Source organism: Bison bison, unplaced genomic scaffold (genome assembly GCF_000754665.1).
Source record: "Bison bison bison isolate TAMUID 2011002044 unplaced genomic scaffold, Bison_UMD1.0 scf7180017864327, whole genome shotgun sequence".
Taxonomy (NCBI): Eukaryota; Metazoa; Chordata; class Mammalia; order Artiodactyla; family Bovidae; genus Bison; species Bison bison.
In genome coordinates this window covers 1,191,979-1,210,492 of record NW_011494899.1, presented here as the reverse complement: position 1 = coordinate 1,210,492, position 18,514 = coordinate 1,191,979, and the positions used below count along the sequence as shown (strand labels likewise).

The following is an 18,514-nucleotide window of genomic DNA, read 5'->3' as shown; positions in this document are numbered from 1 at the left end:
AGTCTTGGCTCTGTAAATGGCAGCTCTTATTATCTTCAGCAAGAGGGTGCAGGGGCCGCATCTGAGAGGGGATTTTAATCACGTTTCTTCCACTAACACAGAGCTCCCTAAAGGCCTGGTGACCACAAATGAAGCCTTAACTCAAAGACAGTAGAGTCTTTGAAAGGAATAGAATTAAAGTAGGGTCTGTCCTTTCATGATGGGGTACAAAGACGCTATTAGTCAATTCAGCAAGTATGTCCTCTGTAAATCAGCTCAAGGCATTCGGAGAGATGACTTTGAAGCGGCACACAGATGAGGTCCAAAGGGGAGCTGAAAACTTAAGTGTTTCTACCTGGGCCACACCATCTAGGAAATAACCCAGGAGAAGTGTGCAGGGAATCAATTACTGCCCTCCTAGAGTTGATCTCAGCTGTCTATATATGGTTATAGATTTCCCAGACCTGTTTCAAATGAATTTTCAGAAAGCCCATGAGCATTGCAAGTTTTGGAGCATCTAAAGAAGGGTTGCTCTCTAGGGTGTGTGCATTATTGGAGGGATGGTGAAGGATCAGGAATCTCATAGTACTCCATTGGTTCAAATCCTCTGTCAGTATTTAAGTATTTATTTGTTTATGGCTGTCAGTAAGTTGTGGCCCGGGGACTCGTCAATGTGGTGCGGGGGCTTCTCTCTAGTTGTGGTGTGTGGACTCTCTAGTTTGTGGCGCTTAGACTTAGTTGCCCCACGGCATGTGGGGTCTCAGTTCCCCAACCAGGGATTGAACTCACATCCCCTGCATTGGAAGGTAGATTCTTAACCCCTGGACCACCAGGGAAGGCCCTCTGGCAATATTTAGTATGTTTCTTTTTTTTTTTTATTGGGGAAGAGAGCATCATTGCAGGTTACATGGCTTTGGATTTAAACGGGTAGGCTTGGGTTTTAAATTTTGATTCTGCGATATATGGACTATGTGAATTTGGGGAAGTTACTTAATTTCCCAGAGCTCAGGGTCCCAATCAATAAACAGTAATATCCACTTTGCTGTTTTGCTGCAAGGCTTCAGTGAGCTCATACATGCCAAAGGTCCTTGCACAGTGGTTACTCAATAAATCTCAGCTCTCTTGTACACTGAGTATTATGGGGGCTGAATGAGACAATCCTTTCCTTCCTCCCAGCTGAAAGCCAAGACGGTATTGGCTTATTTAAGCATGAAAACATCAGTGTGCCCCATTCATAAGCTTGTTTTACCCTAGGAAACTGATACGAAGGAATCGACATCTGCAGCAATTGCTTCTGCCCAAGCGGCTGCAGCTCCCCACACAGGAGCTGGGGCTGGCAATGAGCTGTTGCTCTCAACATAAGTTCTGGGAATTCACGCCGTTGGCTCTACAGACTTCAGTCTCCACTGGGTTGGCAGTCTCTGTGTTGAACTTGGGCATCAGCCAACATCTGAGCTCTAGCCTTAAGTGAGATTGGCTTCAGAGTTTCAGGCACCTGTCTTGGGGGAAAACAGGATTTTTCTCTTATTGGTATAGAGTGTCAGATTCCGGCTTTAATAAATTCAGTGTATGTGAAGCAATACCATCCCCCAATTTATACCTACTGTGTCTAAGTAATTAGCACCTTCTTTTGTTCTCAGAGGTGACCCACTTCAGATAACAAATTATGTAGACACAACCATACTCACAGAAATGCGAGTGAAAGCAAGGAATTACAGCTACCAGCATATGAAAGTTTGAAAGAGATTGTGTGTGTGTGTGTGTACACAGGGGAAAGGAAAAGGTGGTGTGCCAGTGGATGTTTAACAACTGGCTCTCAGGGTGTTGGTGCCCTGATTTGTGGTGTTTCCTGATTTCCATGGTGTAAATACTATGATCACAGGTGATTCCATGCTACAAAAGTGATGTTACTGAACACAGGAGTAAGAAAGAGATGTGCGCAGTACGTTCTCGTGAGCTGGTATGAGCTGGCTCCCACGCAGTAATGGAAAATGGGGATTTAACATGAACTTTGAATACTTCTGTGATGGTTCACTTTTTACAATATTCATGCATAACTTTCATGATAACAAATCCTGCATATATGTAGTATATGTACATGATACATATACATACACACACTCGGACATAAATATACACATGAACTTACATATTGGGTTGGCTGAAAAAATTTGGGTTTTTCTATAAGATCGTACCAAAAACCTGAACAATTTTTTTGGTCAACCCAACATATCTGTGTGAGAGTTAGTCTTAACAGTCTTCCTAAAGTTTTTAGTAAATTTGAGCGAATGCACTTGAGTGTGTAACACACTGAGGGGCTCTCATAATCCGGCTGTCGCAGGGTTTCATAATTTCATAATTGTCATAAGCTGCCATGATTTGCCTTGCTAGCACACATCTGGTACCTAAAATCCCTGGCTTCTATGTTGTGATGGAAGCTAAACGGACAGTGGGAAACCGCTCTGAGGTCGCGAGTGTGAAATGAGATCTAACCTCAGGTAGGGAGAAAAAGAAGTTCAAGTTCAAATGACGAGCGAACACACCGGGAGGACAGAAGTGTAAAGTTGCTGTTTATCGACTTTGTTTTCTACACTGAAGTGTTTCCAGCAGGTCCTTGAGAGAGTGGGAGGGGAGTGAGGAAGAAGCAGTCTGTACTTGCATTTACTGATGCAGCGTCTGCTGGTCACACTGCAACTCGATACAAACAGCCCGGCAGAGAGTGGGGCCCTGACTCTTGTTCTCATCAATGTAAACACAACATTAATATTGAAGATTCAAGAAAATGGGTAAAAAGTCCAGTGTCCCTTCAGTCTGTGTGATGGTGAAGGTGCTGGCCTACCCTTGGATGGGTCCCCAAGGGAGCCTGAGGTCATGACCTTGGCCCAGCCGCAGCAGAGCAGACATGAACACAGAGGAGCCCCACACATTCTTCCCAAAGTTCTCCCAACGGGCTCATGAATCTTCAGGACTGAAAAAGTTCTTCTAAAGGCCTGAGAGGTTCAGACCTTTCACGTGCACAGAAACCATCCATTTAAAGCCCTGTCCCCATGACTCAGTCACTGCCCAAAGAAAACGTGACCAGCTGCACAACAGCTGGTCTTTGCACTTCCACAGTCCTCTGTAGCCCCTGGATTCTGAACAGTTGGAAATTTAAGGTCATGGGGCCTTGAGGACCATCCTGAAGAAGGCTACCCATGTTTAAATACTGGTTGAAGACTCTTGTCTTCTTGGTTGAGCCACTGCTGATCAAGGGATGTTAGCTGAGGCAGCTGGTTTTCCTTCAGAGCCTTAAAGGATCAGGTTTTCTATTTGGGATTCCCAGACTCAAAACAAACAAACAAAACCCCCCGGAACAAAACAAGAGTGACCTTGAGGGTAGGAGCCAATCAATCCTCCCTCCAGGACCTGTCAAGTACAACGTCAAGTACAATAGTTCGATCATTGGCGTGCCCTCCTTTTGAATACATGGTTAAACTGTAGGGTGAAGAAGAAAGTTTTCTCTGATAAAGAGACATTTTTGCTTTTATTTCCTGGGATGGATAACCCCCAGAACCCTGCCTTCCCTTAAAAAAAAAAAAAAAAACAAAAAACATCCCAAAGACCTGGCTGTGTGGCTTTGTGGAAGGATAACCCCTTTGCTCCCTCTCACCCTCCGTGTCCCATTCTTGGAGAGACTGCATAGACAGGTGATTTCCCCTGCTTTGGGAATGATGGATCATTGGCCAGAGTGGGGTTGGCCGGATCCTTGCCCCAGATCTCCATAATGAGGGCAGCTTAGTTGGGCCAAAGAGACAAATAAAAACAAACCAAAACAGTGATGCTCAATTTGAGTTTGAAGGCTGGGCCCCAAACAGCAAGTGGCTCTCCCCCCTCTGTAGAACGTCCGTCGCTTGTGGTGGGCTTCCTGGTGCTAGCTGTTGTTCTCGGCCGTGAGATATTTGAGGGCAGCAAAGCCGTAGCGGCGGGACATGTCCTGCTGAAACTCTTCCTTCAGGGTTTTGAGACAGATGCGGTATTGCTTGTTGGACCGGAACTTGGTGATGTCGAAGCTGGGGGCATGAGGCATGTGGATCATGTATGCATTGGGCAGCACGATGAATTCATACTCCTGGAAGCAGACAAGAGCAGTCTGAGACCTGCAGAGTCCCCCAGTGATGTATAATGAGCGCCCAAGCAAACAAAGGAATGAAGTCGTGTATGACACCAGTACCAGGGCAGCACCATGGACAGCACCACCACGTGGATGAGGGCAGTTAGTTCAAGGTTGTCTCCATGGCCATGGGTACATTACCTGGCTTCTCTGAGCCTTAGTTTTCTCATCTATAAAGTGAAAGTAATTCTACTACCTTGAGACTACTACCACAGTCACACCTATAGTATACAGTCTATAACTGAACTACAAAGGCAGAATTGAGGAGCTCAAAAAGAAACTTACCAGCCCCACAAATCCCCCTAAATTTACTATCTGGTCCTTTGGAGAAAAGCTTTGCAGACCTCTGGTTTAATCTATTAGAATTCTGTAGTTTCTTTTGAGGCAGGTGCTCAATAAGTATTAGCTGAATGAACGAAAGGGTTTCATGATTAAACAAATGTAACTAAATCACTCCTTTAGTTACAGGATAGAATAGCTGCACCTTATCTGCATGTTTTGTGTCATTTATGTGGAATTCCTAGAATGCTTTGTGTCAGACAGGCTGAGTGATGAATGGTCATCATTTACTCATCTTCATCACTTGGTTGAATGAGGATGAGGGGGTGAAATGGTTTGTTCTAGGACACTCAGATGTGCTGGGGACTTGGCTGGGAACCCAACTCTCACCCAAGGGAGGAGAAAGAAAAATGGATTAGGAATCAACAGAGCTGAGAACAAGTACTGTCACATTCTTACTCTAGGACCGTGAACACATATTGTTCCTTCTTGAGTCCCTGCCTTCTTATCTCCAAGGCCCTTTCAGCTTTGAGGTCCAGGCCCTCCCCCACCCCCACTGCACCCCCCCACACCCACAGTACTGGGGCCATAACATTCTACTGTTCTCACCTGGGCATCTAATTCCATGATGTGAGCCACCTTGTTCCAGCCAAAGCCCACAAACCTCCGGTCGTACTCAGGGCAGTCCCGTCTCACAACAACATATGGCTCGAAATCAGCCTCCCACTCAACCCGGTAAGGTGTGGTGGCAGTCCGCCACTTGGCAAAGTTTGTGGGTGCGTGGCCTTTCGTCCAGACATGGTACCTGGGACACAAGCAGAAAAGCCATTGGTGGAGGGGAGGGAAGCAGAGGTTTCCAAATGCTGGTCTGGAGGATGAAGAGGTATATGCTGATATAGTCTTTGTTGTGGGTTGAATTTTTGCCCCATTCCTCCCCTACCCCTCCACCCTGGCCCCGGCAAAAGCTATGTTCAAGTCTTGACCCCTAGTATCCATGAATGCAACCTATTTGGAGAGAAGATCTTTGCAGATGTAATCAAGTTAAGAGGAGGTCACAGTGGCTTGTTGTGGTCTCTAATCCAAAGTCCTTATAAAATGAGGACATTTTGGACACAGAGATATGCAGGAGGAGATCTATGTGAAGACGTGGGCAGAGACGAAGTGAGACACCTCCAAGCCAAGGAATGCCAAGGATTGCTGGCAAACACCAGAAGCTAGAAAGAGGCAAGAGAGAAATCTGCCCTTGAGCCTTTGGAGGAAGCAAGCAACTATCACCAGCACCTGGATCTTGGACTTGTGGTTGCAGAGTGGTGAGGATGAGTTTCCATCATTTTAAGCCACCCAGCTTGTAGTACTTTGCTCTACCAACACAAGTGAAAGTCGCTCTGTCGTGTCCGACTCTCTGTGACCCCATGGACTACGCAGTCTATGGAATTTTCCAGGCCAGAATACTGGAGTGGGCAGCTGTTCCCTTCTCCAGGGATCTTCTCAACCCAGGGACTGAACCCAGGTCTCCTACACTGCAGGCAGATTCTTTACCAACTGAGCCACCAGGGAAGCCCAAGAATACTGGAGTGGGTAGCCTATCCATTCTCCAGTGGATCTTCCTGACCCAGGAATCGAATCAGGGTCTCCTGCATTGCAGGCAGATTCTTTACCAGTTGAGCTACCAGGGAAGCCCTATAGCAAGAGAGACAGCCTCTTACATTTTTTTTTTTTAGCATTAGAGTGGTTGAGCAGCTTGACCAAGACCAAGTAATTAACATTGAAATTTACTTTTCCTGAATTCCTAGTTGTTGTTTTTGTTTTTTCCTACCCTTGTGCTCATGTGCTCAGTCGTGTCTGACTCTTTGAGATCCCATGGACTGTAGTCTGCCTGGCTCCCCATCCTTGGGATTTTCCAGGCAGGAATGGTGGAGTGGGTTGCTATTTCCTTCTCCAGCAAATCTTCCTGACGCAAGGATCAAACCTGTGTCTCCGGCGTCTCCTGCATTGCACACAGATTCTTTACTGCTCTGCCACTGGGGAAGCCCCTTGGGTTGGCCAAAAAGTGTGTTCAGGGCTTTCCATGACATCTTAAGGAAAACCCTGAATGAACTTTCTGACCAATCCAGTACATCCTTCACTAATGAAGAGGCTATCACTATGAAAAGGTACATGACTTTCTGGATTGCTGTCTGTCATTTATGTGGAACAGCAGGTTAGTCTGTAACAGGAAGTGGAAGGCAGAAGTCTGGGATGACTTTTGGTGACCCTGCCCTAGTATAATGTCCTTCCTCTTGAGGCAGGACCTATGAGCATGATATCACCCCTACAGTTATGTTACATTATATGGCAAAAAGGATTTTTGTAGATGCAGTTATGGTTACTAATCAGTTGACTTGAGACTACTGGGGTAAGCCTGACCTAATCATATGAACCTTTAGATCTGGGTTTGGAAGAAAGCAAAAAGCCATGTGTGAGCTGCCTGTGGGGGTCATGTGGCAAAAAGCCTGTGGGTAAATGGTGACTTCAGTCCTCCAATCACAAGGAAAGGAATCCTGTCAGCAACCAATGTGCCTGGAGGAGAACCACACACTCTAGGGACAACTGCAGCCTTGCCCACACTGATTTCAGCCAAATGAGAACCATAAGCAGAGAATCCAGTCATTGCATGCTTGGACCTCTGACCTCAGAAAATGACTGTGAGATAATAAATTTGTATTGTTTTGGGCTTCTAAATGTGTGGTAATTTGTTATACAGCAATAGAAATGAATATAATTATGGGTGGCACTAGTGGTAAAGAACCCACCTGCCAGTGCAGGAGACATAAGAGATGCAGGTTCAGTCCCTAGGTCGGGAAGATCCCCTGGGGGAGGAAATGGCACCACACTCCAGTATTCTTGCCTAGAGAATCCCATGGACAGAGGAGCCTGGAAGCCTATGGTCCATAAGGTCACAAAGAGTTGGACATGGCTTAGCAACTGAACAACAATAATGATGATAATAAGCTCTAGTAAGCACTTAACTCTAAACTGGTTATATTGTACTACCCTTAATTTTAAGTTTTCATGATATACCCAATATCAGGTACAAATAGCAATAGGTAGATCAGGGATTCATACCTAGGCAGCCTGGTTCAAGGGATAGGACCTTTAATCAGGTTAAGGTTTAAGTTAACTATGCTGATTACCTCTTTTTATATGTCACTGTCACCACACTCTCTGACCTGTATCTAGAACAAGTAGTCAATGGGGCCTATACACCAAGTTGAATGAATGAAAGAAATCTAAAAACCTGAGAGGCACCTAAGACAGAAGCCAGTTAGTGGGGCAGGAATATGTCTCTGGATGCTAAAAGAGATGGGGGCTGAGAGCCAGTGAAGCAGCAGATGGGGTTCAAGAAAAAGAAAATTCTAGAAAGAAAAGCTTCAGAAAATGCCCCAAGAAACCTACTGTCACACCAGTAGACAGTGGTCTCCAGAACTTGCTTTCTGAGAAAATCAACATTAGCCTTCAAAAAAACAAACCAGTGATGAGAGACATTTCCTGGGTCCACCTTGTGGGATGCTGCTTAGAAGAAACTCGGGGCACTCTGCGTTGAGCAGAGGTTCTCCAGTTGGCATGTGTATCAGAATCCCCTGGAGGACTACTTAACAGTCAGATTGCTGGATTCCACCCCCAGAGTTTCTGATCCAGTAGGGCCAGGGTGGGGCTTGAGACTTGGTCCTTCTAACAAGTTCCCAGGGGGTGCTGATGCTACTGGTCCAGGGACCACACTCAAAACCGCTGCCCTGGAGGATGGGTAGACCTGAGCATGATTTATTAGTTCAGGTGCGGTTGGGAGTAGACTTCAGCTGCTAGGAGGTTTAAGAGCTCATCATTTGGAGGGAAGGTGACAAAGCAGTTTCTTGGAAGGAAGGTTTGTAATTCAGCACTTGGCGTGATGGCTTGCAAGCTCTTGGCCAGAGCAGCAATCTCGGACACAGTAGGCCAACCCTCAGCTCTCCCAGCTCTCAGGCCCTTGGATTTGGCCTTGAAATGAGTTCTTAAATAACCTGGGGATTTGGAAGGAAGGGTGCTTTGGAGACTTGCCAGGTGGTCAGCCTTTGGGAAGATCACCTGGAGTAGGAAATGGCAACCTACTTCTATACTCTTGCCTGAAAAATCCCATGGACAGAGGAACCTGGAGGACCACAGTCCATGGGGTCTCAGAGTCAGGCACCACTGAGTGACTGAGCGCACACACAGCCAGTAGGCTACGGAGTCCAAAGTCCCCACTTTTGCCTGCATTTTCAGATGCTGGTAAGTAAATTCAGGACTTGACCAGTGGTCTCATGGTATTTTGGTTAAGAGCCTAGGCTCTGTGGTTTTTAGACCTAGGCTGAATCCAGGCTCTGTCATGTACTGGCTGTGTGGCTTGGGCTAGTTATGTAGCCTCTCAGAGCCTCAAGTTTCTTTATCTGTAAAATGGGGACAGCATATCTGCCTCATGGATTTGTTGTGAGGATTAAATGAGCTGATCCCAGTGCCCAGCTCATGCTTTGTTGTTCAGTTGCTAAGTTGTGTCTGACTCTTTGTAACCCCCATAGACTGTAGCACACCAGGCTTCCCCGTCCTTCACTCCACTCCTCAATTCCTTTATCTGTATGAGAGGTGAAAAGGGAGCACCTCTGAATTTTTGCATGAATAACCTATCTCATAAAGTTCTCTTCACAAAATAATGTTTGCTTGAGAGAACCTTCTAGAAACTTCTAGTAACTTAACAGTGATATAAAAACCTAAGTTATTATTAGGATCTTTTCAGCAAAATTCAGATTGCATAGAAATGTAGGTTTTGGGGGGCTTCCCAGGTAATGCCAGTGGTAAAGAACCCACCTGCCAATGTGGGAGACATAAGAGGCGTGGGTTCGATCCCTGGGTTGGGAAGATCCCCTGGAGGAAAGCATGGCAAACTACTCCAGTATTTTTTTTTTTCCCACTCCAGTATTTTTTCCTGGAGAATTCCCATGGACAGAGGAGCCTGGCAGGCTACAGTCCATATAGTCGCAAAGAGTCGGACGTGACTGAAGTGACTGAGCACGCACGTGGGTTTTTTTTTTTTTTTTTTAGTTCAAAGGAAGTGTTTATACTGTTTAAAAGGGAGGCCTTTCTTTAAAATGGGAGCAGAAGGCGAGCATGGCTCTCTCTTACAATCAGGAGACCGAGCAGGATTCCTACTCACCCAGGGGTGCTCCCCTTAATGCTGCAGTCTGTCCCTGGGGACAGAAGCCATCTGCATCTGTGCCATCGTGCAGACTCCCTGGCCCTTTGGACAGGGGGATGGGTAGCTCCTCTGCTATGTTTCTGCAGGACTGAGGGGTCTGGGAAGTCAGGGAAATGAGGTATTTGTTCGAAATTGTCACTCGGGCAACAGGACAGACAGCTGCCACACTGCTGTATCCAATCTTGGAGTCACCTGGATGCCTTTAGCTGTTGAAGCTACTGCTGCCCATCCTAGGCCTGAGGACCTCAGAGAACAGACCGCTCACAAGAAAAGAAAATGGGAGATGGACACCATGGCCCTAATGTGACGAAACCCACTGATCAAAAGAGTGAATGGACGAGCAAAGCAAAAGGAGAAGTCAGAGTCAGCAGACAGGGGCAGAACATCAACTGATTAAAGTGGGAAAGAAAGAAGCTGACCACCCTACCCAGCCTTCCCTCCTTTCCATCTGGGTACACAGGGCGAACTCTCTCTCTAACATTGCTAAGTTGTGTCTGACTCTTTCATGACCCTATGGACTGTAGCCTGCCAGGCTCCTCTCTCCATGGGATTTCCCAGGCAAGAATACTGGTGTGGGTTACCATTTCCTCCTCCAGGGCATCTTCCCAGCCAGGGATCGAACCCAGGTCTCAGGCACTGGCAGGTGATTCTTTACCACTGAGCCACCAGGGAAGCCCTACAGGTCAGTCACACAAAAAGCACACGCACGTGGGAAGACAAAGAAGTATTCCGAGCACACAGTTTGGGCCAGCAGTGCTTCTGTGGCCTTAAAATGGTCTAATGCCAATGCCAACCGTCTGGGCCAGCAACTCTTCTGGCTTCTGGTTTCCCATTAGCGAGAAGGACTTTGGGCTCCCCCTCTCCCAGTGCATGGCAGTGAGGGCCACTCACCTGAATGTGAAGAGGGTCCCCATGTCTAGCATCGAGAGCAGCTCTGCCTTCGACTTGGGGAAGGACAGCCGGTAGCGCAGTGTCTCAAACGCGGGGACAATCATGGCCTTCTTGGTGTTGGCGAGGTCCAGCTGGATGACAGACTTCCTGGAGAGAGGGTAGGCAGAGAGACAAGGCCCCTGTAATGCCAGGTAGAGGCTGCCCCATGTGAGGGCGTGGAGGTGGCTGGCACAAGGAGGGGTCAGAGAGAAAGCCAGGGGAAGCCTCTCAGTTTAAACACAAGGGAATCCAAGACCTGAGGGAGGCCTGGAAGCTTGTCCAGCAGCACTCAGGAGCCTGGCTGTCTCTGGGCCAGAAGGCAGAGTCTTTCTGGAGAGGAAGTGGAGGGGTTGTACATTCACAGTGTGTGCCCCTGTCAGAGGCAAGTGCAAAAGCCAAGAGACCAGGATTCAAAGATGTGCAGACCAGCCTGCTTGCTGGGTCCCCTGGGCTGGCCGCATGCCTGATGCATCACTGGCCACAAGGAGAGCTGGACATAACGCTGATGAGATGATTGTCAACCTGGGCATCTGTGGTCCCATCTCTGGGACTCTTCACTCCTTGGACTCCTTCCGATGCTAAACCTTCAAACTCGCCTGACACACCCCACAGAGTCAGCACCCAACATGCCAGAGCTCTGGACCCCGCCATCCTCTCTCTCACTCTTGCCTTCTGCATCTCCGAGACCCAGCTCCTGTCTTCTGGATTTGTCTGCCTGGGGCCAGCTCTGAGGCCATCATTTGAAAGAGAGAAAGGTCACGGCGCATGAGGCTGGTAATGAACCACAGATAGGACTTAAAAGCCTGGCTCTTCACTTTGGGTGTCTTGCTATATTTTACAAGTAATTCGGTTTCTCATGACCTCAGGTTCCTCCTCAAAATGGGGCAATAATATCTCCCTGCTGAGCTGTTGTGGAAACTGGACAAGGTACCAGAAATACTAGTACTGCCAGGCGTACCGGGCACACGGCAAACAGTCCACAACATACTGCAGTGCCGTCCTATTCCCAGGCATCTCTTTGGCCATGGCTGTGATACTTCCTGCTGGCTTCCTGCTCAGATTACTGACCCTGGGGTCTCAGGCCAGCCTGAGATGCTCATTATCTCTGAGACAGAGAAAGAATTCTCCCTTGGAGTAACACGAGGTATTTCGCAAAACTGTTGTAAAGAGCAGTCATCCAGTGCAACACAACTGCTTCTTACTTAAAGTAACTTTACTCAATAGAACTCTGAGCTCTGTGTGCAGGCCAGGTTGGTCTGCAAGGAGCAGTAACTTGTGCAAGGAAGTAACTTGTGAGCCCGGGCCAGAGTGGGACACGAACAGAGAAGCAATCCAAAAAAGAGCAGCAGGGTTTGATAGCCACAGATGAGGGGAATCTGGACCAGCTCGAGATAAGGAGGGGTTTCTCGGAACCATTCTTGGTGAAGGGGTCTCACCAGCTCCCAGTGCAAGAGGGTGGTTGAGATGGACTGGAAGTTGACAGAATTCTTCAAGTATCATTTGCAGTTCACTCTATAACTATGCTTCAGTTAAGTATATACCAAATGATATGACCCTCACATCACTATTTCAAGACAGATTTGTACAGGATGACACCAAGATAGAATCTGGGTGAGCTACCCTTGGCCGGTTGGAGGATCAGAAGTCTGAGTCAGCCTGTTCTGGCCTGCATTCCTCTTCTTCCTCTAAGCAATGCCTTTATACAAACACCTAAGGTTCCCTGGCCTGTGGCCAGACATTCTCTTTCATATCAACCTTATGCTGGACACTGGCAGACCAGGGGCTTGTTACCTTTCCTCCAGGAAAGGTACGTTGTTGTTGTTGAATTGCCAAGTTGTGTCTGACTCTTTGTGACCCCATAGACTGCAGCACACCAGGCTCCTCTGTCCATGGGATTTCCCAAGCAAGAATACTGGAGTGGGTTGCCATTACTTTCTCCAGGGGATCTTCCCTACCGAGGAATCGAATGCTCATCTGCTTGGCAGATGGATTCTTTACCATTGAGCAACCTAGGAGACTCAGGAAAGGCATGCATATTATTTATTGACATGGGTGTTAGGGATGGGACATATGGGTCTAAAGAATATCCTTGGATCAAAATGCCAAAGCCCCTGGAGGGAGGGAAGACATCCCAGCATTGATGGGTGGTCATTATTCCTTCAACAGTCACCATGCATTTACTGTGTGCCAGGCACTGTGCTTGGAAATAAAGACCACCACCTCCAAAGTCTCTTCCTGCCTGATGCTGACATTCTCATCTAAAATGTTTCAGGATGCTAAAAGCCCAAGGGCAAGGATAGCTAAACTAGGACTCAAGCTTGCATTTGCAGCTAATTATGTGAAGATATGATTGCTGTGGAAATGGAGTGGGAGGCTGGGAGGGCTGAACGACAAAGGGAATGGCAAAGTGTACACACGTACACAACAGTTACAGAGATCTATGAATGTGGGTATCTCTACATGAACCTCAAATGCTGTTACAATCAAGGTTATTGTAGAAACCACTTCTTAAAAAATTTCTAAAAAAACATTTTATTTATCTGACTGTGTTGGGTCTTAGTGGAGGCATGCAGGATCTTTGATCTTTGTTGCTGCATATGAGATCTAGTTCCCTGACCAGGGATCGAACCTGGACTCCCAGCACTGGGAGCATGGAGCTTTAGCCACTGGGCCACCAGGGAAGTCTCTAGAAGCCACTTCTTGGAATAGAAGCTAATTCCCCTTCTCATGGTGCCTGTACACAGGGGCAGCCCTGAGCTGTGCTGCCCTACGTGAAGCCCTCACCAGGTGTTCAGGGGCAGACACTAAGGCTGAGTAAATCAGTTTCTCACTCTTGGAAATCTGAACAGATGCAGAGGCTGGAGACCACAGAGCTCACTTGTGCTAACACCAGGCAGCACTCCCGAGGTTTCTGAATTTCTGCTGCACAGGGGCCCAGAGCTGCCACGGGTTACTTATGGTCTCAAGTACTAGTTTTATGAATCCTACTTTGATTCCATAAGATAAACCACTCAGCAATTATGCTTCCCCTTTGATTTCTTTTCATTTTAATTAAGCATCCAGCATTGGTTTCTGTTGCTTGTGACCAAACAACCAATACACTGCAAGGTCCAGAGTAAGCATACCCAGTCAGCAGCATGCCGCCCAAAACTGATTTCTGAGAAACCTTATTTCCCTCTGCACAGAGAGCATGAGATTCTGGAGTGCCTTCTGTAAATTCCATTTAATCTCGCTGAGACACAAAATGCCACGGAGACGGATTTGTCACTAGATAGGTTCGTTTCAGCCTCAGTTCAAGGGGGCTTTGATATCGATGTCCTGAATGGTTCCTATTAAGAAGTTGTTTCAGCAACAAAGTGGTTTCAGGGCACTGACTCTGGGAACATCTGTTCCCTGAGCTGGTAACGGCAGCCTGGGCTTTCCTGCACTAGTGTGTCCAGCCAGCACCTCCCACCTTGGCTGGCCTGCTGACCACCTTGAGTGGCATGGTCTATGGCCACTTTTACCTGAAAGTGAGTCCAGGAGGGGACAGAATGTCTCCAGTGCAGGTTCGTCCAGGAGCAGAGGGAGGACAGTGAAGTGGGCACGCTGGCCCAGGGGCCAAGAGACCTGCAGCCTGGAGCCAGCTCTGACAGGCTCAACGGCTCTGCAGCCTGTCATTCCTCTGAGACTAGTTAATCTAGAGTAGTCACACTGAAGGTTTTTTAAAAACAACATTTTTACTTATTTGGCTTCACCGGGTCTTAGTTGTGGCACACACAGGCTCTGTGGTTTCCTCGTGGCATGTGGAATCTTTAGTTGCAGCATGTGGGATTTAGTTCCCTGACCAGGGATCAAACCTGGACCTCCTGCACTGGGAGCATGGAGTCCTAGTCACTGGACCGCCGAGGGAAGGCCCTCAACTGAAGATTTTGGAAGGCAGTCTGGTATGGTAGTAACTAGGCAACTTGGTTTCTGGCCCTGACTCCATCACTCCTCTGGGCAAGTCACCTGGACCCTTCTGAGTCTCAGGGTTCACGCACGTGTAAAACATTCTGATGAGAAAAGGTACGCGTTGCATGTAGAAACGCTTGGTGCAGTGCCTGGTATGCGCTAGGCACTGACCACTTGATGGTGGCCGCTCCTGATGGTTTATGTGTCAGTTAGGCTGGGCTGTGGTGCTCATCTGGTTGATCAAATAACCTGCCAGATGTTGCTGTGAAGGTATCTCATGGATGTGATTAACATTTAGGATCAAGTAAAAACCCTTACCCTTGATAATGTGGATGGGCCTCGTCCAATCAGTTGAAGGCCTTAAGAGCAAAAATTGAGCTTTACTGGGAAAGAAGGAATTCTACCCCCAAACTGTATCACAGGAATCCTGCCTGTGTTTCCAGCCTGCTGGTCTGCTCTATGAATTTCAGACTTGCCACCATCACAGGTCCTTAAGGTCACTATCCAGCCATCTAATCATCCTGTGGTTCTGTTTCTCTGAAAAATCCTGACTGGCCCACTTGCCTTTGTCCACGACCCCTTCAAAAATATTCACAAGCCTACTAGAATATTTCAGGCATGCAGAACTCTTAAAAGGCAGCTTAGTTATCTACAGCAGTATTCAGAATCTTTGGTGTAACAGAGCGCCCAGTAAACAGTGACTTGGAAGCAGCCAGCACCAGGTTCAGGTCTTGCTTGTCACCCTCCTGTGACCTTGGGGACCTTGTAGTCACAGCCTTCCCATCTGTAAAATGGACGTGATCTTATCAATCGGAACTGCTATGAGGATGAAGTGAAACCATCGCTCTAGAGACACTCTAGAATAACTGAGTAACAAATGAGCTAGCGTTCTCTCTTCAGGTTCAGCTTCCCGGTGGGTCAGAGCAAGTGAAAGGGTGAGAACAGAGGGCTCAGTAAAGGCCACCAACTGCTTAAACCAGGGTCATTTTCTGGCTTGCCAGCTTGCCTGTCTATGGAAACAGTTGATTTGATTTCGGTCTCTAGCCAGCTCCCTGAGTCCTCTTTCACATCACAAACAATTCAAGTGTTCCCGACAGAGTCCATTCATCCCATCCAGCCTAGCCCAGCTGACCTGCTAGGAGACTGTGAGCCAGCACTGTCTTCCAAGTCCCGTCTCCTCACCTGTGCATCTTTTCCCCTCAGCCTCTTGTGTTAGTTTACTCAAGTATGCAAACTGTTCACAGACAGTTTTGCTCCCACTTGCTAAAGCTGGTGGGGATGAGGAGGGAATGTGAGAGCAGCAAGGTTTCCAGTTGAGGGAGTGGAGGTGGGTAGAGACTGTAGGCTTTCGTGGGGTTCAGCATTAAGTCAAATAATAGCACGAAAGGGTAGACTTTCTACTGTAGGTAGATGGGTTTCCCGGTGCTTAAAATGACCAAACTGCAAGACTGATCCTGGTAGCTGACTGCGTGTATACCCACTCCCCACCCCCCGACACACCCACAGCCCTTCTCTTTATAACTCCATCCTCCATCCTAGAGGCAGGCCTCTGTCATCAGGAAACAGCCCAGGTTTCTGACACGAGGAGATGATGGGAAAGTCTCAGAGAAATAAACAGGGATACATTGTGGGTTCTGATGCAGTAAAGATGAGGGCTCTGAGGCTGGGGGCTTAGGTATGCATCCCAGCTGACTACTTAACCTCTTTGTCCTGTGGTTTCTGTCTGTAAGATGGGGATGGTGATCCCAACGTTGATCTCAGAGGGTGCTGGTGAGGACTGAGCTGGTGCACATCGAGTGCTCAGCCTGTGCCTGGCAGATGACAAGCTGTGGTGTGCATTGCTCATCAGCATGGGCACCTGTCCTCTTTTTATGCTGGCCTGTCCACAGCCTGGCACCCACCCTGGATCTTCCCATTTCGCTGGTTCATTTCCTGGCTCGTTGCACCCTGTACCAGGCGCTGCTGAAACACCTGGACCACACTGGTAAACAGAACAGGCAGACATCCCTGCCCTCGTGGAGTTGACATTTTGTGGTCAGGGGACAGATGAGAAGAACAAAGAGTGAACAGCATGGTATGTTAGAAAGTGAGAACTGCTGAGAGAGAAAGGCACTGGGTGAGGGATGTTAGGAATGCCAGAGGTGGGGAATGGGTTGTGATTTTAAATAAGGTGGTCCAGGCAGGCCTCACAGAGAAGGGGATATTTAAACAAAAGGCTGAAGTAGGTGAGGGAGCACGCCACATGGTGATCTGGGGTAAGAGCTTTCTGGGTTAAGGAAACAGCCAGTGCAAAGGTCCACCTGACAAAAGCACAGTAAGGAGCAGAGAGAGGACCCAGAAAGGGGACTGGAGAGGCTCCTGCAGGTTATACAGGGTTCACAGGTCACTGAAAAGTGTGGTGGGCAAACGAACCCCCTGCCCCCAAAGCCATCCACCTCCTAATCCCAGGAACCTGCAGATATGTGACCTTCCAGGGCAAAAGCGATGCTGCAAATGTGATTAAGGATGCTGAGATAGGAAGGTTATCCTGGATTATTCAGGTGGGTTCATTGTAACAGTGAGGATCCTTGTAAGAGGGAGGTAAGAGAAGGAAATGGCAACCCACTCCAGTATTCTTGCCTGGAGAATCCCACAGACAGATGAGCCTGGCAGGCTACAGTCCCTGGGGTCACAAAGAGTCAGACACAACTGAGCGAATAATGTACACACACACACACACACACACACGTGAGAGTCAGAAAAGGAGGCGGGATGACGGAAGCAGAGACTGAAGTGATGCAGACAAAGGTCTTGCCTCCAGGGAGCAGGAAAACAGCTTTTCCTCTAGGGCCCCCCAGAGACTGTTCAGCCCTGCAGACACCCTGACCCTTCTCAGAATCCTTACAGCAGCCACAGGAAACTCATACAAAGATCTTGGGTTTTACTCAGTGAGATAAGCCACTGGAGAACTCTGAGCTGAGGGGTGAGAGGATCAGTTTTCTGTATTAAAAAAATCACTCTGCTGCTGAGAGTTGACTGTAGTGTCTCCCAGGAGATCAATCACAAAGCCCTTGACATAATATAGGTGCTGCCGCATAAGATGGCCAGATATTCTGATGTTTCAAGAGGAGCCAACTAAAGTGATCTTCAACACATGTGAAGGCTGGGTGTCTCTCAGGGGATGCCGATTTGAAGAGAGACTGAGCAGTGAGAAAAAGAGCATCTTCTATATCGGATGATGCAGATTCTATCTCAATATCACTAATTGTGTAATCACAGGCAATTTTCTTAACTCTGGGCTTTTGTTTCCTTATCTTGGTAAGAATAATTACTTCACAGGCTTGATTATTAAGAAAGCTAAGATAATATATTCACTAATTAGTGAATATTTATGAAGCCAGGAAAAGATAGAGAGTCCAGAACTGAGCAAACTGATGATAATCTCTGTCGTGACAACCCAAAGAGCAGGGAGTGAGGGACACAGAAATGTAGGGTCTCTGGTGTGGAGTCTCTCATCACTGAGCTAGGTTCTTTTTTTTTTTTTTCCTAGAGAGACAAAGTATCACTATATTAAAGATCAGCAATATGTGAACCATGAACTTCCTGATGTTCAAGCTGGTTTTAGAAAAGGCAGAGGAACCACAGATAAAATTGCCAACATCCACTGGATCATGGAAAAAGCAAGAGAGTTCCAGAAAAACATCTATTTCTGCTTTATTGACTATGCCAAAGCCTTTGACTGTGTGGTTCACAATAAACTGGAAAATTCTGAAAGAGATGGGAATACCAGACCACCTAACCTGCCTCTTGAGAAATTTGTATGCAGGTCAGGAAGCAACAGTTAGAACTGGACATGGAACAACAGACTGGTTCCAAACAGGAAAAGGAGTATGTCAAGGCTGTATATTGTCACCCTGCTTATTTAACTTATATGCAGAGTACATCATGAGAAACGCTGGGCTGGAAGAAGCACAAGCTGGAATCAAGATTGCCGGGAGAAATATCAATAACCTCAGATA

General features: G+C 47.4%; 1 protein-coding gene across 3 annotated transcripts in view; it reads right to left on the bottom strand.

Moving 5' to 3' along the window:
- Window positions 1-2,526: 2,526 nt before the first annotated feature.
- LARGE (like-glycosyltransferase) overlaps window positions 2,527-18,514 on the bottom strand; it is a 619,028-nt gene continuing 603,040 nt past the window's right edge. For all 3 annotated transcript variants that reach the window (XM_010853352.1, XM_010853354.1, XM_010853353.1), the window contains 3 exons: window positions 10,545-10,691; window positions 5,018-5,213; window positions 2,527-4,087 (listed from right to left, as the gene is read on the bottom strand). In XM_010853352.1, coding sequence (XP_010851654.1) covers window positions 3,890-4,087; window positions 5,018-5,213; window positions 10,545-10,691 — 541 coding nt within the window. In that variant the 3' untranslated portion in view covers window positions 2,527-3,889. The remainder of the gene's footprint in view (window positions 4,088-5,017; window positions 5,214-10,544; window positions 10,692-18,514) is intronic.